The 25,263-nt window shown below is 42.2% G+C and overlaps 2 protein-coding genes and 1 pseudogene across 10 annotated transcripts; 1 reads left to right on the plus strand and 2 right to left on the minus strand.

Moving 5' to 3' along the window:
• The first annotated feature begins 2,795 nt into the window (after nt 1-2,795).
• LOC104744618 (uncharacterized) lies at nt 2,796-6,782 on the plus strand. Of its 9 annotated transcripts, XR_015582145.1 has the most exons (10): nt 2,796-2,985; nt 3,308-3,341; nt 3,431-3,559; nt 3,732-3,808; nt 4,079-4,407; nt 4,727-4,947; nt 5,242-5,299; nt 5,843-5,971; nt 6,086-6,255; nt 6,508-6,782. XR_015582145.1 is itself a non-coding variant. In XM_087488149.1 (8 exons), the coding sequence occupies exons 4-7, from the start codon at nt 3,777-3,779 to the stop codon at nt 6,252-6,254; spliced, it is 444 nt and encodes a 147-aa protein (XP_087344275.1). In that variant the 5' UTR covers nt 2,796-2,985; nt 3,308-3,341; nt 3,431-3,559; nt 3,732-3,776; the 3' UTR covers nt 6,255; nt 6,496-6,782. The 9 variants fall into 9 exon arrangements, 3 of the variants coding, with proteins under 3 accessions (XP_087344275.1, XP_087344276.1, XP_087344277.1); XR_002035520.2 differs by lacking the exon at nt 4,727-4,947 and having other exon boundaries at nt 4,079-4,192; nt 6,496-6,782; XR_015582147.1 differs by lacking the exon at nt 4,727-4,947 and having other exon boundaries at nt 4,079-4,192.
• A 212-nt stretch (nt 6,783-6,994) lies between these two features.
• On the minus strand, nt 6,995-8,653 carry LOC147926198 (uncharacterized; annotated as a pseudogene).
• A 1,277-nt stretch (nt 8,654-9,930) lies between these two features.
• Nucleotides 9,931-12,035, minus strand: LOC109129051 (uncharacterized). The gene is made up of 6 exons (XM_087489143.1): nt 11,938-12,035; nt 11,778-11,784; nt 10,958-11,013; nt 10,736-10,852; nt 10,453-10,636; nt 9,931-10,236 (listed from the first exon to the last, which is right to left on the minus strand). Exons 1-6 carry the CDS (start codon nt 12,033-12,035, stop codon nt 9,931-9,933), a joined length of 768 nt encoding a protein of 255 aa, XP_087345269.1.
• Nucleotides 12,036-25,263: the final 13,228 nt, after the last annotated feature.

Below are 25,263 nucleotides of genomic sequence, written 5' to 3' on the forward strand. Positions count from 1 at the left end.
CTATTAAGTCTTCCATTTTGTTTCTCTTTTTGAAGAGAGAGGGCTAGCCACCGTAAATATAACAGGAGGAGGGATGAAGGTTGGTCATGGAGGAGGAATAGACCGAAATCAAAAAGGAAAAGACGAATCTCATCCATCATCGAAGAACATGGCTCCATCTTCTATTAGGGCCGTCGTGAAAATAAAAAAAGGGGGTGATTTTTTTCTTTTGTTCAGTAAATGTGGATCATCGAATAGAACCGAAATCAAAAAGGAAAAGACGAATCTCATCCATCATCGAAGAACATGGCTCCATCTTCTGTTAGGGCCGTCGTGAAAATAAAAAAAGGGGGTGATTTTTTTCTTTTGTTCAGTAAATGTGGATCGATTAGTCTACTAGGGTTGCTGTAGTTTTTATTTTAATGGGCTTGGATCAAAAGATACAAATACTAAAACTTAAAAGTCCACTAATATAAAGCCCAAATCCATTAGATATTATGTAATATATATATATATATATATTAAAACAGATCCGGATATCCGGTTTGAAATTTTGTTAGTATCCGGATCCGTATCCGGATCCGGCCGGATACACAAACTTAATATCCGAATCCGGATCCGTCTTACCCGGATATCCGGTTTTTCAGAGCGGATACGGATTCGGATCCGGATATTTAGTCCTAGGACTAATGGAGGATGTGTGTTGACTGCAGAGCTATTAACAACATTACAGTGAAGTATAGACATCTGATTCCGAGGTTAGATGATATGCTGGATGAACTATGTGGATCAACGTTCTTTTCAAAGATAGACTTGAAGAGTGGGTATTATCAGATCAGAATGAAGGAAGGGGATGAATGGAAAACAGCTTTCAAGACCAAGCAAGGACTCTACGAATGGCTAGTCATGCCATTTGGTCTCACCAATGCTCCTAGTACCTTCATGCGTTTAATGAATCATGCTCTCCGGCCTTTCATTGGTGTCTTCGTGGTTGTGTATTTCGACGACATCCTCATCTACAGCAAAGGTCTAGAAAAACACTTAGAACACATCCGCCAAGTTCTAAATGTTCTTCGTTTTCAATCCCTCTTTGCTAATTTTTCTAAATGTTCATTCTGTACTACTGAGGTTGTCTTTCTAGGCTTTGTTGTCAGTGCAGAAGGAGTTAGAGTGGACGATGAGAAGATCAAGGCTATTAAGGAGTGGCCAACACCCAAAAACGTAGCAGAAGTCAAGAGCTTTCATGGATTAGCAAGATTTTACAGGCGATTTGTCCAAGACTTCAGCACCATTGCAGCGCCACTTACAGAAGTTATCAAGAAGGATGTAGGATTCAGACGGGAGGAAGCACAAGAGAAGGCGTTTTCAACCTTAAAAGAGAAGCTTATCACTGTCCCTATTCTTTTACTACCTGACTTTATGAAAACTTTTGAGATTGAATGTGATGCCTCCGGAGTGGGTATAGGTGCTGTTTTGATGCACGATAGGAAGCCAGTAGCTTACTTCAGTGAGAAGCTAGGAGGATCGACGCTAAACTATCCTACATATGACAAGGAGCTGTACGCCTTGGTTCGGGCTCTCAAACGTGGCAGAAATACCTGTGGCCCAAGAAATTCGTCATTCACACTGATCACAAGTCCCTAAAGCATCTCAAAGGACAACAGAAGCTCAACAAGAGACATGCCAAATGGATGGAGTTCATAGAGACTTTTCCCTACACGGTTAAGTACAAGAAAGGTAAGGATAATGTAGTCGCAGATGCATTATCCAGGAGGTACACTCTCGTTTCTACTTTGTCTTCTAAGCTAGAAGGTTTTGATGAGATAGTAGAACTTTATGAGACTGACATCGATTTTGCTGAGAGCTATGGCAAATGCCATAAGTTTGCTTTTGAAAACTATTATAGGCAGGATGGATATCTGTTCTTTAAGGATCGATTGTGCATACCAAGAGGATCCATGAGAGAGCTGCTGATCAGAGAAGCTCACGGAGGTGGACTAGGTGGAAATTTCGGAGTGTCAAAGACTCTACTTGGACTGCAAGAACACTTCTATTGGCCTCAAATGAAGAAAGACGTTGAGAAGGTTTGTTCTAGGTGCCATATTTGCAAAATGGCGAAGGGTAAGGTACAGCCCCACGGCTTGTACACTCCTCTACCTATTCCTTCTCAACCTTGGACTCATATTTCTATGGATTTTGTTCTTGGCTTACCTCAAACCAGAAATGGTAGAGATTCGATTTTTGTTGTGGTTGACAGGTTTAGCAAGATGGCTCACTTCATTGCAAGTCACAAGACGGACGATGCTGTTATTGTAGCTAACTTGTTTTTCAGGGAAGTAGTACGTCTACATGGAATGCCTCAAATAATCGTCTCAGACCGAGATACAAAGTTTCTAGGACACTTCTGGAGGATATTATGGGCTAAACTCGGAACCAAGCTATCATTCTCAACCACATGTCACCCGCAGACAGATGGGCAAATCGAAATGGTGAACAGAACGTTATATGTTTTATTTAAATCTAGCCGAAATTATCACAAAAAATATAATAATTTTCAAATGTTAAACAAAAACCACAAACTAGGATAAAATTCAAGCATGCTTGAATTTTGATTTAAATAACCCATAAGATCAAACTAGAAGGGTATTTTTTTGTTGTGAAAGGATTTAAAAAAAAAAAAAAAAAATTTCTGGTAATTTTGTTAAGTTTTAGTTGTGAAATTACGAAGGGTTTAACTAATTGGTACCTCCAAGTCCAATGGAGGGTCCAAGTGGTGGATCCAAAGTTAAATAGTCCAAAAATAAAATTAAAAATCCAATATGTGTCTGATTGGTGAAAATATTGTATCAGAAGGAAAAAAAAATGTCCGCGAAAGTTGTCTCTCTCGATCCGCCGTGGTCATCATCTCACCGGCGCGGGTGACAATTGGGGACTCTGGTTCAGCAAATGGGTGACTCTGATTGAGCAAGTCGAAGAGTTTTCTTCAGCAAATCGGCGTTTCTCATGGTACGAATATCATTAACTTGCTACGAATTCTTGTTTATTTGAGCCTTTGAGGCTATAGAAATTAGGTTTTTTATGATTTATAGAAATTAGGATGATGTAATTGACGCTTATGCATAAAATTAGTACTGTGATTAGAAACGATTAGAAAAGACACTGTGATTTGTGATAATTGTCCTTTGTTTGTTCTCAAGTTACAACTTACGCAGATGAAATTTTCGTATGATTCAGTAGAAAACACTTCACATTTAAATTGGTATACACATTTCTTTGTCCTTGGTAAACTGTTTCTGAATGCACTATTGTATGCTGGACGCGCCCACAGAGAAGAACGTCCTGTTGCAATATTCCACTCCTCGGTAAATAAAATCTGCTAAAGCTATTTCCTTTTTTTAAGTGTTTTCATGTTGGTTTTGTGGTTTCTCTGATTTTGTCTGACCTGCAACAGGAGGACTCCAACGAGAATGTAACGCCCAGAACCTTTCTGATAAGGGACAGAGACTGCAGAAGCTAAGAGATAAATTAGCAACGACCATCCATATTTAACTCCCCTTCTTCATAAACTTCCCTTAACAAGGTTGAGATCTTCATTGTACCTTTTTAAAAGCTTATATGAGTTGTACTCTCCCTATATTAGGATAATGTAATTGACTCTTATACTCTTGATGATGTAATTGACTCTTATACTCCTCTTTCTATGTATATGCCTGTTTGTGGATCCTGACTCCCCCTTAACGAATCTGCCATAGGTTGCTGATTCACTTGATAAAGGAACAGAACATGAAGATGAGTATATGATCAGTGAAAAAGAGCTTCTCGTGAACAGGTATAGATTGCTCCAGCTCTATCCATAAATAGATTATTCAATTGTTTTTGGTCTAGAGAATTGATAACAAATCTGAAAATTGCATTCTGAAATCTACATAGTCGTTTTTGTCACCAAGTTTAGCACAAACTCCACACTTAAACACAAGCCAAAACCAAACCAAAAAAAAAAGCCAAAACCAAAACCAGATTAATCTATTTAAAAATTACATTGAAGAACTCTGAATCAGATTGTTGTTTCCTTCACTTGAGCTAGATTTTTGTGCAACAGAATCTATTTGCGTTGGAGAAAGTCTTTTAAAAGTTTTCTTCCAGCCACGTTTCCAGCTTTCTCGAGCAACCGTGAGCTCACGCAGTTTCTGTTCCAACCGTATCAAGATCACAGGTAAAGCTCATTGGTGATCTTCTCTCACTATCTCAAACATGTCTCCATCATATAACACTTCAAGGCATCTGTAAAACTTCACACCAAGATCTTCCACTCTCATCTCTCCCCTCATAACTCTCTCCGCACTGTCCACTGCACTTCTCAAAGCACTCATCAACATATCCGCCTCGTACACCTGATCTTCGCATTTAATCATCTCTTCTTCGACTCCGGTTAGTACCTTACCTCCCTCGAAATCATATCTCTTCACAACACAGGTATTGTTCAGAACCGGGTCTGAGACCGGTGACCGTAGCTCCTCGGGGATAAGCCTATAGTTAGGTGTCACTCGTCGTTCAGGATTAGACCTTTTCCTTTTCTTTAGAGGGAGGTTCAAAACCTTTGGAGACAAGATTCTTTTCTTATTCTTTCTCTCCACGTTGGTCTCATCCCACCCTCGCTCTTGCGGACCAATCTTTGGATCACCACCAAGATAGTCTTGTTCGTGTCGGGTCTCTCCAAACTCCAACTTTTTGTTTTCCTTTGTCACAGTAGGCAAGTCGCATGAAGCGTTGGTAAAGAGTCTTGTGTTGCGCTATCAACTGTAGAAGATACCTAACGAATTTGTCATACCCGAATCTATAGAAGTGGAAGCCTTTACACAAGGAAGTGTAGAGTCTCATCTCCGACGAACTTAGTCTCTCCTCGATGGCCTTCAATAAGTCACTCAACTTCTCTTTCACTTCTGAATGGACTTCCATCTTCTCTTTAGGGTTAGTACTAAAGTTTCTTAAACACACTTAGTTTGTACAAAGAAGAAATGTTTAGAAAATCTCTGAAAACTAAACAGCTCAACTTAGCTTTCCTATTCCTATTTTGATAATGGAAAACTACTCTTTTCCTAATCCTATTTTGAGATGGACACTTTATTAGGCTCCAACTCCGAACATATATATTCCAAACCTAGATGGCATGTTTTTAGGTTTGCATGAATCTAGATAACTGTATCTCTATGTTGCTTCTTGTTCCTTTTAGTGAATAATAATGAAATTTACTTCCTCCCTCAGATGTTTCCAAATGATGTATACATAGGAGAGACATCATCGAGGCTGCTGATTCTTTCAGGTTTGTGCACTAGCTTTTCTATGTTATCCTGAAATTTCTGTTACTTGCCAATCTCGAATTGCATGGGTACTTAACTTATCAGACTATTAAGGAATCAGAGATGATAAGATGATATCTTCCTATTCATTCTTGTTGGCAAGAGCATTCAATATGAAAATATTTGTTTTGAAAAAATTACTCAGCCTCTGGCTTGAGTGTTCCCAGTTGTATGCACCTTTGCAGCCTAGTTCATGCAACCGCATAGCAAGACAACCCTCAGATGACTGTTCCCTATCATCTAGGGATTTGTGATTTGGTGTATCATTTTTGGCTCTATAGCTCTTTGACCGCATCTGAAACCGCTTTCTTCTGGCTAACATAGCTACCTAGGAAACCGTAAGATATGCATCTGCATCTGCATACAAACTCTGTAATTTCATTTTTCAATAAGTTGAGTTAATGTCTAAGCGAGAAAGGTATCCTCGTATACTGACACACATCAGCGTCAGAAAGTTTCTTGTTTAAATCTCAAGGAGTGTGCCATAACATATCTTAAAACTGCAGGCAGGAAAGGTTATACTCTGCAGCGCTAGACACAAGATCTTCAGTTCAGTGGCTTGTCGCCAAAGTGCAAGATAGAATTATTTCAACCATTTTGAGAAAATATATTGTGAAGAGTTCAAAAACAGTTAGGTGAGCCTTTCTTTTCAGTAGCTTAAGAGCTGAATCTTTTTCCTCGCATATCATTGAGTTGTTTGATCAAGCCAAATGACTACATGTTCTATGATTATATCATTTATATGGCAGGCATACGTTCGAATACTACGATAAAGATGAAACAGTTGTGGCTCATATAGCTAGAGGTATTGATGCATTTATAAAGGTCTCTCATGGTTGGCCATTAAATCTTGCATCTCTCAAGAATTCTGACAATCAGTCAAAAGGGAATTTCTCTGAGCCTTGTCTGCAAACTTGAGGTAAGACTATGTTAATCCAAACTCAACAGTTTCTTCTTGATTTGGTAGAATTGAGGATAGGATTTTAGTTCCTTTTCTATGGTCATCGATGTAAGTCACATGTACTTTCCCAGATCGAAAATTGAAGATATAATAACATGATTAAGCAACTGGCCTAGACAAAATACAATTTGCAACATTGTAGATATAGATAAGTAAGTGTTTTTGGTTTTGCTAAGCCCCTTTAGCTATGACCACTAGTATGTTTTGCAGATTATTGAAAAGAGAGGGTTTGGACTTTGGACGACAGAAATACTTGGTTTGGAGATAAAAGCAACAAAAAGACAAGCAGCGGAAAGAAACTTCTGGTTACAATAGAATTGAAGTTATTCAGGGACAGAGGACAATAGCCTCTAGCTTATGTCCTTAAGTTTCCTTTATATGACAACATAATCTTATTATATTCATAAAACCACAATACTGTAACATAGTGATTTTACTCCTTTTGGATAAAGACATATAATAATTATGGAAAAAATTACTAAAAAGATCCGCATATGCAATTTATCTATTCAATCAGGCAAAGAGGAAATTATTAACGAGACCAAATGCTTAAGCGAAACAGAGTTGCCAAATCGGTAGAGAAAATAAAAGTCTTGCATAGGAATAACAAAAAATCTAAAGAAGACCGGAGGAAGAAACTAAAAGTTGAGTTTGAATTAAAAACAAGAACCGACTACCGAGGTAGTTTTCTTTCACTCTACTCGTCATCTTCGTCGTCTTGAATGTCATCAAACTCAGAATCATTCCCAGCTGCACTCTCTCTCTGAATCACTCAACACATACGTCATTTTCACAAGTTTATAAACCAAAACCAAATGTCAGCGATTGAAATTGCATTCTGAAATCTACTTTACATAGTCGTTTTTGTCACCAAGTTTAGCACAAACTCCACACAGTTAAACACAAGCCAAAACCAAACCACAAAAAGCCAAAACCAAACCAAATTAATCTGTTTAAAAATTACATTGAAGAACCCTGAATCAGTTTCCTTCACTTCACTTGAGATTTTTGTGCAACAGAATCTATTTGCGTTGGAGAAAGTCTTTTAAAAGTTTTCTTCCAGCCACGTTTCCAGCTTTCTCGGGCAACCGTGAGCTCACGCAGTTTCTGATTCAACCGTATCAAGATCATAGGTAAAGCTCCTTGGTGATCTTCTCTCACTATCTCAAACATGTCTCCACGACTCCACCATATAACACTTCAAGGCATCTGTAAAACTTCACACCAAGATCGTTCACTCTCATCTCTCCCCTCATAACTCTCTCCGCACTGTCCACTGCACTTCTCAAAGCACTCATCAACATATTCGCCTCGTACATCTGATCTTCGCATTTAATCATCTCTTCTTCGGTACCGGTTAGCACCTTACCTCCCTCGAAATAATATCTCTTCACAACATACGTGTTGTTCAGATTGTCTGAGACCGGTGACCGTAGCTCCTCGGGGATAAGCCTATAGTTAGGTGTCACTCTTCGTTCAGGATTAGACCTTTTCCTTTTCTTCAAAGGGAGGTTCAAATCCTTTGGAGACAAGATTCTTTTCTTATTCTTTCTCTCCAAGTTGGTCTCATCCCACCCTCGTTCTTGCGGGATCTCATCTACTTTAACCCTATACTCAGGACATGTTCCAATCATCTTTGGATCACCAATAAGACAATCTTGATCGTGTCGGGTCTCTTCAACTCCAACCTTTTGTTTTCCTTTCTCACCGTAGGCAAGTCGCATGAAGCGTTGATAAAGACTCTTGTGTTGCTATCAACTGTAGAAGATACGTAACGAACTTGTCATAGCCGAATCTATGGGACTGGAAGCCTTTACACAAGGAAGTGTAAAGTCTCATCTCCGACGAACTTAGTCTCTCCTCGATGGCCTTCAATAAGTCACTCAACTTCTCTTTCACTTCTGAACGAACTTCCATCTTCCTCTCCTTATCGATCTTACCTAAGCCATGATAACATCTTCTTTAGGGTTATCATATGGTTTAACCCTAATCCGTGGACCGGTTCTTGGGTTTTCTTTCGGCTTTTCAACAATCTTTGCATCACGAAGATTGTCTTTTAGCCTAGAGACGAGACTATTAAATTCGGTCTTGTTAAATTTGGGCTTATCTTGGACTTCTAACTAAAATCCAATTGGCAATTAGTAGATTGAACCCTTTATATATTAATTATAGTCTCTTTAAACTTCAGAGGGACTTGGATTGTATCCCAACAGGTCTTTCGGATTATACCGAACCTAAAGTCTTGAGTCGAGGATATAAACTTTGTCTGTTCCCATGGATTCAGTGTCTCAGTCATCTTGAGCAGCGCATCAACTTCTTCCATCGTCTCAATGGCTTGCGTTCCGGAATTATCCATTGTGTATGTTGTTTGTTTACAGAGAGTAAAAAGTATTAGGAAGAAGCTTTAGTTTTTGACAGAGAAAATTAAAAAAAAAAAAAAAAAAAACTCTTTGAGAATTAGGGTAAAACACAACACGGTTCATGGTTATTATATAGAATCTGATTTCCATATTTCCATAATTATAATTTCAATAGAATTAGATCATTTTCTTTTTGTTTTTAAATGATGATGATACACGTTTATTAATCTAACCGTTGGGATTTTTCCACTAATTGTAGTTTTCCTTTCTCCGTGTAGTATATATCACAGTTAACAAAAAAACGTTTATTAATCTAACCGTTGGCTCTTGGACCAAGCTCCGCTTATAGCCTTATAACCTGTCTCAGATATATATGACTAGCTTTTGGCAATGGCTATAGGATATGTAGCTGAAAAGTCAAGGCCTCAAAGAGCTATAGCTAATAGGAGGAGAATGACGACGTATGTGTTGAGTGATTCAGATAGTGAATCTGCGAATGATTCTGAGTTTGATGACATTAAGACGACGAAGATGATGAGTGAGTGAGTAGTGTGAGAGAAGTAACTCGGTTCTTGATATGATTCAGTAACTTTCAAACTTTTTTAGTTCCTCCCTCTCGTCTTCTTTATATTTGGTACGTTTTATTCTGACTGATGAAACATATAAAAGACGTATTTCTCTTAACGTTTGCTACATAGTACAATACTCTCTCTACATTTTTTGTTTAAGCGTTTGGTCTCTCATCAAATCATTCTCCTTGGGTTGGTTAATAAGTGGGATTGTTCTTGTATGATGCCAAACTTAATTTTTGGTCATTTTTTTTTTTTTTTTTGATAAGCCAGACCAGAGGAACTTAGAATGAGCCCCTTTAGCTTTAAAAGAAAGGAATTTGGAGATAAATTTTTTAGTTATTTATATACAAGGGGGCGTACAGGAAAAAGATAAAACATGATGAGTTGTTGACATTAGAAGGAGACTTCGAGCAGCAGAAGTTATAAAACAAAAAAAAGATTTGGCATTTTTTTATGTGAAATTTACCTTTTACGTGAAGAATCCAAATCTTCTTATGACTCCAGAATCATCATTTTCTCCTCAATTTGATTTTCAAGTTCAAACATGTGAAGAAAGGGTTGGTGTATAGAAGAAGAAACTAAGCAGCTATGTGCTAGACCTCTAATCTTTTCCTATTAAAAGCCTCTGCACAATAGAAAAACAAATATTTTGCCGTAGCGTGCTTGGAAAAGTAGTTTAGAGCTTTCTACCACATTAGGTTCTAATTAATCAGGCCAAGCAACTTTTGATGGAAACTTTTGTTGAGAGACACCTTAATCTTGTCATCATCATTCGCACCCCATATTTCCACTGAGCTGGCTAGATGGTGGATTCTCTGTTGACTTCTCCACATCCTGAAATAAGAATCACACAACTCCCAAAACAAAGCATCCATGTTAATCTCACTTTTGGAGGATTCATTGGACTGGAGTTCTTCACGGGTTTGTTGCACAAGTATTTTCTCAATAGCATCCATGAAGCCTGATAGGTTTTGCCGAGTCTGTAAATCCAAAGAATTCGCTAGTTCCTGACGAGTATAACAAGAGACAAACTGTTTAACCTTAGCAGAACCAAAAGCACTTACATCTACAATGTTGCAAACTGTATTCAGTCTTAGGCCAATGGCATAATCATTTTCATGATATTACTATCTTAAATGTTTGATTATTGAGAGATTAAATAAGACTGACAACAATGACCAAATCAAGAAGAAATTGTTGAGTTTGGAGAAACATAGTCTTACCTCAACTTTGCATATAAGGCTCAGAGAAATTCCCTCTGACTGATTGTCTGAGTTCTTGAGAGATGCAAGCTTCAATGGGGTATTCAGCATTGGCCAACCATCAGAGACCTTAGAAAATGCATCAATACCTCCAGCTATATGAGCCACAATTGTTTCATCTTTGTCGTAGTATTCGAAGGTGCGCCTGTCATAGGATCATAGCACATGATCAGATAACTCAAATGACATGAGTTAGCTACGAAAGATAAATTCAGCTCTTAAACTGCTGAACGGGAAGGCTAACCTGATTGTTTTCGAACTCGTCACAATATATTTTCTCAAAGTGGTTGACATAATTCTATCTTGCACTTTGGCGACAACCCACTGGACCGAAGATCTTGTGTCTAGCAACCTTACCTGCCTGCAGTTTTAAGATATGTTATGACACACTCCTTAATATTGAGATACAGTTTTCAGATTGATAAGTAATACAAATTTCAGAACATAAAGAAGCTAGAGCACAGACCTGAAAGAATCAGCAGCCTTGATGATGCCTCCTATGTATATATCATTTGGAAACATCTGAGAGAGAAAGTAGATTTCAATTTTATTCACAAAAAGGAACAGGAATCAACAAACAGATACATTTATCTAGATCCATGCAAAACTAAAACATAACTGTCAACAGTGAAAGAATGGAGAGTGTTGTTACCTCCAATTAAAAACATGTGAAAAAGGGGAAACTATAATTGAAAGGACAGTATGCTCGGGAAAAGTAGATTTGCACTAATCGATCAGGCAAATCAAAAGTTGAAATAACTGAAAGATAATGAAAAGATGAAATTTTGTTGAGAAAAATATATACATGTTTCACACACATTTGGAATATTGAAATCTTGAAACTAACGCTACATTTGGAGATCTAATAACAGTGCCTATAATACTTGATCACAACACTATATGTAGAAACTAGGTTTCCACAATGAATTTGTCAAAAGGGGAAACAAATTCAAAGAAGTAATCCCTCTAAGAAGTTTATTTAAGCTAAAGAATTAGAAAATGAGTTTATCTCTTTAAGAAGAAGTTAGGGTTTTTGCCAAGAACAAAGAAAGAGCTGAATTATTGTATTCAAAATCGGATGATTTACAATGAGGAAGTCTCCTCTTATTTATACTTATTCTTAGATTGAACAAAATATCAACTTTCCTTATGAGATGAACTAAGATAAGGAAAGTTGCTTTATTCCTTGAGTCGGCCGCCGGGCGAAGTGGAACTCGGTTCTTCCTCTTCAAGGCTGGGCTTCATTCGTCCGAATTGGTCTTAAATAACCTAATTGGATTCTTAACCGGATTCCTGGTTAAATACTCGAATTATCTGTTGGGGGTGCTAAATCCCGCACCAACAATTAGTCCCCCCAGTTCTGAATATTCGAGATTCAATTCGAATATTTTGAACTACGGAAAAGAGAATATCCGATCTAAACCATAAAGAATTATTTTATTTTACCCGGATTTCCGCATCATGTTGCTGTGAGTTGTCCGAATGACACGTGTCGCTTGCATCGCGGCCGCATAGGTCGAAAATCGAATAGTCACGTAGGTCATGATTACTCTTCGTAGGGTTGCCGCCCACTCGACTCTATAAATACGTTCCTTCTCTCGTCATTTCTCACTTTCCGCCAACAACGAAAGGTAATCTACTCCGATCTCTCTCCTATTTATTTTACTGTTCCGATTTTAATTCCGCACTCTCCGAACTCAAAATATGGCGAGCACTTCAGAACCTGTCTCCTCACCAGAGATCGAAGGCGAACAACTAATTCGCCGCTCATCCAAGCGAAAAACTCTCAAACCAGATCGAAACGCGCAGATCGGGGAACCAAGTAAATCGGGCTCCGAAGTCCAACTACCTTTGATCCGCTGCTCAGCCGGAGCCTCGTCTTCACAGTCGAACCCTTTGGCTTTAGTACCAGTTCGTCATGAAGATGAAATCGCCGAACCGTCTCAAGAAGTTTCCTTACTATAAGAAGAACGATTTGTCCCCTTAGGACTCTCGATCGAAGATATCGATCATTTGCTAGATCACGCAGGGCGAATTGGAGGTGACAAGACTTTGAGTTCGACCGAGACCGTTAAGAAAATGCTGAACTCGTGCGGCTTATTTAACAGAGGCGTTACGATCGTGATCCCGCGGGAAGATCAACGCCCTTGGAGCCCTCCAGAAGGATATATATGCTTATACGAGGGTTATTTCACCGAATGCCGACTAGTGTTCCCGATCCCGACATTAATTTCTCACTACGCATAGACGCAGGTTGGCAATCTGTCAATTCGTTCCCAGAGCCATTTTCAATTCTGTCGCTGCTCTTACCTTAGCTGCCGAAGTCGGAGTTGACATCGGAGTTCAATGTTTCGAACAACTATCGAGTTTCAAAGCATCAAAGAGTTCAAATCTCTGGGAAGTGAACATGAGACCACAACACAACTTCCTTACCGGCAAGAAAGTGAGCAAACACCAGAAGTGGGCGAACTATTATTTCTTCATCCGGATCAGCATTCGCTCGTAGACCCGCTGGGTTTTCATCGGAGAGTGTGGAATGTGAATCCTGGTAGATTTTATGCCATTTATATATTTTGGTTCGTTGCAACGCTTTTGACCAGTCTTAACCTTCTCACACTCTGTTTTCCAGATCGCCCATTCTTCAAGACGCGTCTAGCTCCAGGTTTTCGATCCGTCAGAGACGCCTACTATCCGGGAAAAATTGACGGTGGGAGTTTATTTCTCGAATCCGAGTCGAAACAGCAATGGGCAAAGCCAGGACAAACTTCCCTAGTTTCGCGAATTCGCTAGGACGAGCTATGGGACCCGGCGGATCCAGTGTTGTTGAGTCCGGTAGTCTCCAGATCATCCGCCGGGACACCCAAGAGGCCATTCAGGCCGAAATTGAGCCTACTCGGGACCGAACTGCCGTTGATCCAGCTGAGGTCCCAGAGGAGAATGTCGACATAACCGACATTGAAAACGCTGCAGAAAACAACTCTCTGCCCTTGGTCCTAGAGGATGCTGGTCCTCAGATCGACGAACAGGACGTCCCTCAACTCGGAACTGGATCAAAGAAGAAGAAGAAGAAAACGAACAAGGGGAAGGAGATCAGAGATGATTCAGCCTCCAAACCTCAACTGACGGTTAACCGCAAGCGCTCAGCTAACGACGCCGGATTGGAATCTGCCGATCAATTCCATCTAAAAAGAAGGAATGACAAGACAGATTGGTTCGCCTTTGACTATTTTGGCGATACCCCTCTGGTTGGAAACCGTGCCGCTTCAGGCGAACTTTTCTGGAACTTGAAGATTTCCAGTCGAATCCTACCAGAAGCGGATAAACTGGAGTACGAGCGAGCATTCCTTGATATCGTCGAATCCCACTTTATGGTTTGTATCCCAATACACTTTTAGTTTTCAGACTTTATGTAAGTGGACCTGACATGTATTCCTTCAATCCACAGACTGCTTTCAAGATCAATACGTTGTCCCGATTGTACGATAGGCGAGCCAAAGCCGACAAGAGTTCAGGGTCAGAACTTGAAAAAGTGAAGGAGTGTGCGGAACAAATCCGTACAGCCAGCAGGGCCAAAGACGATAGAAGCAAGGAGCTTGAAGCCCTTATTGCCGAAAAGGACGGCATCATTGCTCAATCCGAACTGAGGATTGGCGAACTGACCTCGTCCAAGCTTACTCATGAAGAAGAGAAGTCCGAGCTGCTGGGAATATGTAACGAGCTGAAAACCAAACTTGACTTCGAGGTCAAGAGACTTCGGCGGGATCGTCTCGAAAAGGTGGAGCGAACGGCGAAGAAAGCCCAAGCTCGACTAGACAAAGTGAGAGCTTATCTAGTCGAACAAGATACTGTAGTTCGACCTATGGAGGACTTGTTGAACCAAGCCAAGGGAGTGCAGGAAACGGTATAGTATTTGATCGAAAAAGGGGCTGTTATTCCCGAAGAGCAAATCGCAGCGATCAACGTAAACAAGATCAAGGCTGAGGAAATTGTCAACGCGATGGATATCCTTGCACTGGAGAAAATGATCTCGTGATGTCCCCGGATAAGCTCGGCCTCGGACTTCTTCACCCCGGGACCGTGGCTCCTGACTCTGTTCGCCTTCCGCATGGCTCCAATGCTGACGTCTTCGAGGCCGATCTGACCGGGGCCTCGGATGTTTAACTTTAATATAATTTTTTTATATCGCGAACTCTTTTGGGTATGGGCTTGAGTTCCTTTGTAAAACATTGCCGACTTGTTCGGCCGATTTTCCCTTTTGGTCTGATAAATTCTAGGTTTTACCTTTATCTGTCGGAATTTTTCTTTTTACCAGAAAAGGAAATTGACAATTTCGAAGAATTGTATCTTTTCCATTTTGCACGGAATTTGGAAATTTGGAAAGGGGTTTCACCTCCCAATATTCATATAAATCAACCGGCACTATCTCCGAACTAAACAACTTGAGAAAAACTTTTAATCAAAGCAATGTCGAGCTCTATTAGCAGTGTGGAGTCCCCGCTAATCGGGAACGATGTCCCGACATTCTCGAATACCGAAGCTATCAAATGGGGGACGACCTACTACCCGAACATCCGAGCTCTTTGGATGCTGATGTTTCATGTCAAACCGGAAGAAATGCCCGATTTGGAAGAATTTCTCCATCAGGTGGAAGATCGCCACACAGAGTATCGTGATCGTCTTGCCGCATCGAACAAGTGCAACGTGAATTGCTATTTAAACTTGAGATGCTTGAATCCCACCCAAAAGATTGGATTGAGAATGGTGATGTGTTTGCATTTTATAGGGTTTTAACTATAATTTTTACACTTGTTTTGAGTCTTTTGTTAGGTCCAAGTGTGCTTTTAGAGTCCTTTTGGTCTTTTGTGAGTCTTTACAGGTTCTAGGTGATTTCGAAATAATCTTAGCGTTTTTGGGGTGAAAATATGCATCTAGAGCTAAATTGGTTGAAGACTGATCGAGCTAGTAAGCAGATGGAGTGAGAGCAGAAATATGTTCCAGATCGGCTGATCCACTCTCGAGATCGACCATTCCCCGTACCCGACTCAAGTTTTCCTTTTTCGTTTTAAACCGACTTTTAGGGTTTTATTTTGATATTTAAGCACGAGGCTCGGCCTCCAAAGATATAAGCTTTATTTTCTGAGACTATTTTGTATTGAGAGCTAAGGGAGAAGATCTCTAATCCTTCTTGACACTTTGGAGAAGATTTCTAAACCCTATTTTCTATTCTTTTGCAATTCAATTATGTTATCTTCATCATTGATTTGGTGTTTCTGTTTCTCTATGGCTGAGTAGTTTCATTGTTGGGTTTAAGGTTTCAGAAAGGGTTTTTATGATTTATTGATGCTAGATTTGTTAGACTAGGGATTGATCTTATTGTTCTTCATCTATTGTTGTTCTTAATGCTTAAGCTAGATTGATCACCTAGATTAAGATCTTAGGTTTAATTCATCGGGGCACCAAAAGTGTTGTTGAGTTGCTGGAAAAGAACTTAGGTGAGCAAGGTGGACCTTAGCCAACGAAAGCTGAAGTTGAGGCACCTTGTGAACAGATCAAACTTGAACCTTTATTGCTTGCTTGGTTTGCTAGGTCCAAACGACGGTTTAGGGTTTAGTGAATTCATTGCATAGATAGTTAACGCTGCGAAAGTAGGTTAGCTTTACAACCGTGATTTGAGTTCTAGAACGGTGTCTAATGCATCCCATCTAACCATCTAAATTCGTTATCATAATCCCTGATGATTCCCTGCACCCGATATTTCCTTTTTGATTTAAAGCAACTTATTTACTTTCTTGTTTTTAATCGGTTACTTAAAACACAATCTTTCTCATTGTCTTAGCTATATTTGATCTTGATAATTTCATATTGCAATTGTTTGGTCTCTGTGGATTCGATCCTGAAGTGTTACAACGATACCACTAGATCGTGGTGGAGTACACATTAGGTTTTAATTGACCTGTTGATCAAATGGGTTCGAAAGGATAGCAGCTTTGCCACCATGTCTCGTTGCGTACTGCAACGAGTGCCAAAGGGAATCAGATCGGAAGCCGATGCACATGGACCTTGCCCTGATTGGTGAATTCGTTCCAGGCAACGTCAAGCCGTTTTACATTAACAGGCGTGTTAACGATGCCGAATTGCTGAGGCCGATACCTTTTTTCGTCAGGTAATCGTTACTTTATTTTCGTTTTCCTTTTTAAGTGGGAGACCAGGCTATGTCAGCTCCGAACTAATTCGTTGTTGACCTCGCGTGTGCAGATTGAAGGCACGCATCAAGAACTGAGTCAAGATCTTCAGTACTTTCATATGAAAAGAAGCAGGATCGACCGCCAGCTGAGGACTCTGGAATCCAAAATTGCCATACTTAAGGCAAAGAGGAAAAGGACTACTGACTTGCTCGATGGGTCCAAACAGAAGGCTAGGGCACTGGAGACTCGCCCCAAGGATTGGGAGAAGACTGGGTTGCAATTGTTGTGGCTGATGCCGAAACGACTCAAGACGAGTGTTCGTGAGATCGCCGTGAATAGCGCACTGGTTCGGAATTAAGATGTTTTGTTTGATAATTTAATAAGACTCAGCCGCATTGTAGAAGGCAAATTTGAATTTTACTTTGAAAATCGAAATATGACTTTACCGCAACAAAGTGGGCGAAAATTTTCTATACTCAGTCATTGTTTTGCTATTTCATTCTAAAAAAGTATCAGAAGCGAGACATCTCCTGACTTACATCAGACAATTTTTGTTAAGCGATGGTTGAAAACATCGATTCTCGCCTCAAAAGTTGGCTATTTATTCTTTACGAGATATGTTTGGTCGGAGGGCGAGATAATGGGCTCGGCTTATCTCCTTTGCTCTAGTTCGGATGTCGGACTGCGAAGTTATTCTCTGGGTCCGGCTAACTATTCCGTCTGAACTAAAGGTTGGGTGCGAAATAAGAACTCTAGGTCCGGCTTATCCCAACAATTGAAGGATCGGGTGCGGAATAAATACTCTAGGTCCGGCTTATCCCTATATGTTAAGGTCAGGTGCGAAATAACGACTCTGGGGTCTGCTTATCCTCAGAAATAGTGCGTAGTTACGCAAGTTGATCACCTGGCCAGGGTATCAACAAGGAGCGAGTTTGGTATGAACCAATAAATACTTAGTCCAGACCGGATTAAGAACTGAGATATATGTATACATATTCCTCTTCTTTTTTTCTATTTTTTTTGTTTAATTTTTGTTTCGAGGAAAATCTCATTTTTTCTTCTTGGAAATAAGAGACGCGCTTCATTAAATGTTGTACACGGTCATTGAGAATTATTCTTGGGACGCAGCGAAAATTTCGCTGCATTCTGATTGGTGGATTAAGCGGCGGTTACTTCCCACAATCCTATATAAATAGGGTTGAAGGTTTGGGAGAACGAAACATTCTAACTTCACAAATTCAAGAGATAGAAAGAAAGATGGTAACTACTCGATCCGCATGGCTGAGACAGGCCCGGGAAAGAATAGCCGCTTCGGCTAGCGGTTCCGGCGTGCTGAAACGTTGGAGACGTTCCTAGTTCGTGCACCTGTCCCGTATGTCGATATGACTGGTGCGACATATGTCAGGAGCTCAGAAGGTATCGAGCTCGCTGCTATATGCTGGGGGATCATCTTACGGCGAGACGCCGTAGGTTGGCCTAGGTCTGTTGGTTTTACCGTTTGGACGGGACTGTTTGGCTCTTGAACGAGATGATCGCCGAAGGTTTCTTCTTGGAGAGGTGGCGTATGACCGGGCTGCTTGCCGCGCATGCGGCGTGCCGAGAACAGGTTGCACGTATGGAGGTGCCTGTTCTTTTCGAGGCTGACTGCCAACGCCTGGAGGATACCGCACCTCCATTTACTACCGATATCTGGGCCTATTGGGCTTCCCTCGATAGGTTGAGACGGTACGCATATTTTTTGGAGTCGGCTAGCCCAATCTTTCGTTAAAGGCATATGGTCGAGGGCCCGTGTACCTTCTTGGAAGGCTTGGTGTCTAGCGGCTTCGAAGTCCCGCGGGAGAGACTTCAGGCCTTAAAGCAGGCTCGTCAGTTTTGGCGAGCCGAACTGGACAAGGTAGCGGTGGAGGAACCATTGGCGGATGATCTGTCTGGTCCACGTCCTCCACTTCGCCTGCATTTAGGACCCAAGACGGTAATGGTGGGGTTCGGACCGTCATGAAATCAGAGTTCGGACGATACTTTTCTTTTCTCATTTAGGACCCTGATTCGTCGAGGGGGTTTCCCCTTTGCGTCTCTTCTCTCTCCAAAGCATGTCATGGCGATTGATCCTGACTTAGTTGTAAAAACTTTATTTATTTGCATTCGAATTATCAAACTATGCGATGGAAGTTATCCATTTGGATTTGAAGCAATGTTCTTAGACAAAGTGTAATGGAAACTAATCCAAACGACTTTCAGCGAAGTCTTATAACACAATGAAACTAGTTTTGCGGAATTTCGTATACTGTCGAATTGCCGATCTAAATGTATTCGAAATAAAGAAGAAGTTTTTCAGCCGGGAAAAAACTTTATTAATATCTTAGCTGCATTCACTTAATCTTAAAAAGACAAGGAATTGCTTACGTACCCGAAAGCGGGGATCAAGCCAACCGTAGTTTGTATTACAGACGAAAGATAAATGGAGTTCGAATTCCTGAAAACCCCTAGTTAAGGTCGTGACAACGGCTTACCAGTAATAACGTTTCAAGTGGGCCGCATACCACGAGTTTTGGATCTGTTCTCCGGCCATGGTTATGAGTTCGTAGATACGAGGTACGGACCCTCCCACCGAGTGCCAAGGTTACCGGCGTTAACTTCTTTGGTGTTCTCGAAAACTTCCCGTAGAACCAGATCACCTTCGTTGAAACACCGCTGACAAACAGTCTTGTTATAATATCGAGCCGCAGTGTCTTGGTAGTGTTGCACTCGGACTAGAGTTTGATCGCGCAGCTCTTTGGCAAAATTGTTGTGATCAACCAGCATCTTGTCATTGAGTTCGGTATTGTCGACCATCATGGTACGACGAAGTGTCGGGACTCCTGCTTCTGCTGGGATGAGTGCTTCGAGACCGTACGCGAGGGAGAAAGGGGATTGTCCCGTACCCCGCTGTGGGGTTGTGCGATAGGACCACCATACGCCATCGAGGTGGTCTACCCATGCTCCCTTCCTTCGACAGAGTCGCTTCTTGAGTCCATCGACGATCGACTTATTCGTGGCCTCAGCTTGGCCATTTCCTTGCGGGTATCGAGGAGTCAAAGTGCTGAGATGGATTTGAAACTTCGTCAGGAAACGTCTGGTGATGAGCGAGGTGAATTGCGTGCCATTATCGGTGACAATCTCGTATGGAAGTCCATGACGACATATGATGTTCTTCCATATGAAATTGGTTACATTTAAGGACTGGATCCTTGTGAAGGATTCTGCTTCCACCCATTTGGTGAAGTAATCGGTCAGCACTAGGACATACTTCTTAGATTTTGTTGCCGGCAGAGGTCCAATAGCGTCCATGGCCCATCGCATGAAGGGATATGGAGCTGTCACGGTATTCAGCAGTTCGGGCAGGACGTGCCGCATTGATCCATGGTGCTGACAGGCTTCGCATTTTGCTGCGAAGGCTTCGCAATCGGCTATCATGGTAGGCCAATAATGTCTATCTTTTTTTTATCTTGAGGGCGAGTGCGCGTCCGCCAGAGTGATTGCCACCTTCGCCTTCATGTACCTCCATCATGATTCTTTCAGCTTCGTCCCGAGTAACGCAGGTAAGGAGCACTCCTAACGCACTTCGGCGAAACAATTCCCCGTCCAAGAGGATGTATCTGGCACTTTGAGCCTTCAAGCGTCGAGCTGCCCATCGGTCTGTCGGGACGATACCTTCGGAGATATAGAGTTTGATCTCGATTTGCCAATCATCCGGAGGCTTCGTGATGTCCGTCAGGTCCTCTATCAGTTCGTCCACTTCCATTGGAACCGAGTCCTCGTTGATTACAGCTATCTGGCTGTCATGATCGATTGCTAGGAGTGTCGATACATTCGATCGGGATGGTGCGCCGCAAATCAGGGTCGAAACGGTTCGCCAAAGCTGCGAGGGTGTCAGCTGACGCGTTCTTGTTCCGTGAGACCTTTGTTAGAGATAAAGACGTGAATTCCTCGGATAATATTCGGACCAACTGCCGATATGCTCCCATTCGTTTGTTTTTGGCGTGGAAGTCTCCGCTGAATTGGGTGACTACCAATTGGGAGTCGCAGAAGACTTGCAAGTGTGTCACTCCGAGTCCTCGTGCTAATCGAAGTCCTGCAAGAACGGCTTCATACTCCGTTTCGTTGTTTTATGCTTTGAAGTTGAGCTTTAGTACTTACTAGAGTATTTCGCTAGTGGGAGATCGGAGAATGAGTCCCACTCCAGTGTTGATGAACCGTCGATGAACATTGTCCAATGCTCTTCCTTAGGAGTGGGGTCACCAAGCGCAGGAGATAAGTCGGCCAGATCTTGCGATCTCAGGCTTGGACGAGAATGATATTCGATATGGTACTCACTTAGCTTGACTGCTCACTTTGCCATGCGTCCGGATTGGAGGTGGCTATGGAGGATAGTTCGAAGTGGCTGGTCGGTAAACACGACGACAGAGTGCAACTGGAAATAGGGCCGGAGTTTTCGTGCGGCGACGATCACGGCGAGGGCAAGCTTCTCCAGCATGGGGTACCGTGATTCCACGTCGTTGAGTGCTTTACTCGTGTAGAAGATAGGTTTCTGATCCCCGCGGTCGTCCCGAACTAACACGCCACTGACTGCCGAACTGGAGACCGAGACATAGAGGTATAGTGTTTTCCCGTTTTCCAATTTGACTAAAACTGGGTGGCAGGTCAGATACTCCTTCAATTGCCGAAAGGCGACCTCGCATTCCTCGTCCCAGTGGAAATCCTTATTTCTGCGGAGGAGTTGGTAAAAAGGGAGGCATTTATCTGTTGACCGAGCGATGAAGCGATTTAGGGCTGCGATGCGGCTAGTAAGGCGTTGCACTTCTCGCTTGTTGATCGGTGATGGCAGTCCCAGTATGGCCTTGATCTGTTTAGGATTTGCCTCTATTCCCCATTCAGTGACAATATACCCCAAGAATTCTCCTGAAGTAACTCTGAATGTACACTTCGTTGGATTCAGTTTCATTTGGAAATGATCAAAGATGTCAAAACATTCGGCGAGGTGCTGGACGTGCTGTTCTGCGATCAAAGATTTGACTAGCATATCGTCGATGTAGACCTCTATAGTTTTTCCAAGCAAATCTGGGAACATCATGTTCACTAGACGTTGGTAGGTTGCCCCAGCGTTCTTCAGTCCGAACGGCATTACCTTATAGCAATAGGTTCCCCTGTCTGTAATGTACGCCGTTTTTTCGCGGTGAGTAGAACTCATGGCGATCTGGTTGTAACCTGAGAAGGCATCCATGAACGAGAGCAGTTGGTTTCCAGCTGTGGCTTTGACGAGACGGTGTATATGCGGTAAAGGAAAGCTATCCTTAGGGCATGCTTTGTTGAGATCGGTGAAATCCATGCATACCGTTCTTCTTTTTCACCACGACTGGATTGGCCAGCCAATCGGGGTACTGGACCTCCATTATCTGGTCAGCTTTGAGCAGTCGCTCGATTTCATCCTGAACAGCTTTGGCTCGATCTGGACCAAGACGTCTGCGTTTCTGCCTGATCGGTTTGAACGTGGGATCAATGTTAAGCTTATGGCAGATAACGTCGGGATTTATTCCGACAATGTACTTCGTTGACCAGGCGAATGTGGAAGACCGAGATTGTAGAAAAGCGATCAGTTTTGTCTATATGTGCTCCTCTAGCTTGGCCCTGACGCCAACAGTGCGTGATGGATCGGAAGGGTCGATGTTCGCCTGTATGATTCGACATTCCAGAGACTTGAGGCGATCTCTCTCCGGCTTATGGGGACCGGTAAGATGGTCCCCGCTTTGTAATTGCTACGCGTCCTCGGTCTTCCTCTGCTTCTTTTTAATAACAGAGCAAGTTCGGGATACTCTCTGATCGCCATAAAGCGTGCAAATTTCTGTGGTGGTCAGGAACATGAGGCAGAGGTGATAGGTTGATGGTACGGCTTTCATCGCATATATCCACGGTACCCCCAAAATGGCGTTGTAGATCGGAGGCGCATCGATGACTGCGAACTTAGTCTTCCGGGTCACTCCGCCGGCTCGTACTTGCAGCTTTACGTCTCCCATGGACTTTTTGGCAATCCCAATGTTCGCGACTCTGGTTTCATTTGCTCTAGTGTGACTCCCATTTTTTTCTAGCGTTTGCCAGCACAGTACATTGACGGTACTTCCCGTGTCCACCAGGACTCGTTCGATGTCGAAGTCGCCCATGGAAACTTTGATGACTAAAGAATCCGAATGGGGGTGATGGATTCCTTTGGCATCTTCCGATGTGAACGATATAGGGTCCTAGCAGAATGGAGGTTCATTCGGAGCTGTTTGAAGACTGCAAACTTGGCGTGCCCTTTTCTTTAATGCGCAGACGGAGTCGGCGCAATCTTCTGGTGGGCCAAGTATCATAGTTATTCGACCTCGGGGAGGGGAGTTGGCCCGCTCAGGGTTTTGCCCTCTCTGCCGCTTGGGAGGGCTAGGCAGTTCGTCTGCCTAGGGTGTCTCTTCTTGATTGTTTGCCAGTACATGGTTGGCTGGCTGTTGAGGACCGTTATTCGGGCCGTTGTAGCCCCTTCCACCATCTGCTGCACCGTGACCGCCATTAGATCGTCCGCCTCGCCATCCCCCTCGGCGACCTCTGCCTCCGCGGACGCTCTTCAGCTGAAAAGTGGCTTCGACTTCGCCGGAGAGGTATTTTCCATATAGGTAGTTCTTCAGATGGACGCATTCGTGTGTAGAGTGACCGGCAATCATATGGAAATCGCAGTATAGCTCCTTTGGCTCAGATGGCTGCTTGTTTTGGTCGTCCACTTCGGAAACCATGTGAACAACCCCTTCTTCCGATCTTGGGGATCGTGGTGCTTTCCGGGCTCGTGGTGCTCGTCACAAGTTTTAGCCTTCGGGAGGTGGGATGACTGTCCGACTATCTTTGCAGCTATTTGAGCGTCCTCGTCTTCGTCGAGTACAATTATTGAGGCTCGATGTAGCGCGTCATCGAGGTCCTTGGGCTCCCGGATGTTAAGATCCTTCCGTAACGGCAATCCAAGAATTAGACCCTTCCTAAAGGCTGCCATTGCGGCGTCCTCTGGGACAGTGACGCGCATCAGCTTTTCCTTAAACTTGCATAGAAAACTGCCGACGGATTCGCCGGGCTGTTGAGTCATTTCCGAGATGTCTGAACTCGTCACGCCCCGCTTAGTGAGGATTCGGTAATGTTTGAGAATAACTATGGACAACTGGTCGAAGTTGTCGATTGAGTTAAGCTCGAGCCTCGTGAACCAAACCAGGACAGGACCGGAAAAGCTATCGACGAATAGCTGGCAACACCCAACATCTTTCTGTTCGTCGGTGAACCGTGCCTTTGCCATGGTCCCCATGAAGGATCTCATGAATTGGACCGGGTCCTTGTCCCCCAGGTATATTGGGAGCTTCAGCTTAACGTTTGGTATGGCGGCCCGCAAGATCCGCTGAGTAAAAGGGATTGTCGGGTCACCTCGACAATCCTGTCGATCTTTGGAGCTGTGCTGATAGCCCGATGAAGGAGCGAACTCATGCCGCTTATCTGCAACTTGATTTCCTCGATTTTGGGGCAAGGTCCCGCGTTCGTCAAGCGAACGACTGGGGCGGCCGAACTCTCATGTAGTCGTGAGTTCGTCGGTCGGATGCTTGATGTTGCCTGAGGGGGAGGACTTCTCCGTCCTGCCTGGTTTGTCGTCGGTAGATCCAAAAAATCAAGACGGCGAGTTAGGCCGCCTATCCCGAGCGCGGGTGAGTGTAGATAGATTTAATCGTATCAATTTCTTCATATAGTCGTATCAATTTTGATAAGCCTACGGATATACAGCATCTTCCATGGTCTCGTGTGTGTAGATAGATTTAATCCTCATCTATCTACAATCGTTGCATCCGATCCTTTTAGTTTCAGCAACTAATTTATTAGTAGTAATCAGATTAAGGCAACATATGAGGAAGAAGGATCGACATCTTCACCACTCACGAATAATTTGGAAAAAAGAGGAAGTTAGAAATTGATTTTGCTTACATTAAACCTTGATTTGATGAAAGCCTTCTGGTATTGTGTTTGAACTCCTTAGTTTTCCCGATGTGGACACTCTCAAAGAGTTCAAATTGTCCATTTTATTAGTAGTAATATATATATATATATATATATATATATATATATAATCTTGTAATAATTCAATTAGTTATAAGAAAAAAATCAACTATTTAAATGGAAAAATAAATTAAATTAAAAGCAAATTGAATTTTTGGCACTAGTTAATCTGAGATACTTTATTATAAAAATTCGTAAGTCCATATAAGAAAATTTTGTTTATAACAAAAAAAATTATTTTTGTTTTGGAGTATTGAAATCTGATTCATATACACTATGTATATAAATCAAATTCAAGGACTGTACTTCAAAAGCTAAATCTCTAAACAGAACATCTCTAAAGACTTAAACAGAACAAACCAACCGGTCCACTACTTGACCATCATAAATTGAACCGGAATTGTAGTTAGCTCCAATTCTGAGGATCTAACTGACTAAAAAAATAGTTTTGGGGTTGAATGTCGAATATAAGGACAAATAGAGGGGTGATTTTACAAGG

This window comes from Camelina sativa, chromosome 15, assembly GCF_030686135.1.
Source record: "Camelina sativa cultivar CO46 ecotype springtype chromosome 15, ASM3068613v1".
Lineage (NCBI taxonomy): Eukaryota > Viridiplantae > Streptophyta > Magnoliopsida > Brassicales > Brassicaceae > Camelina > Camelina sativa.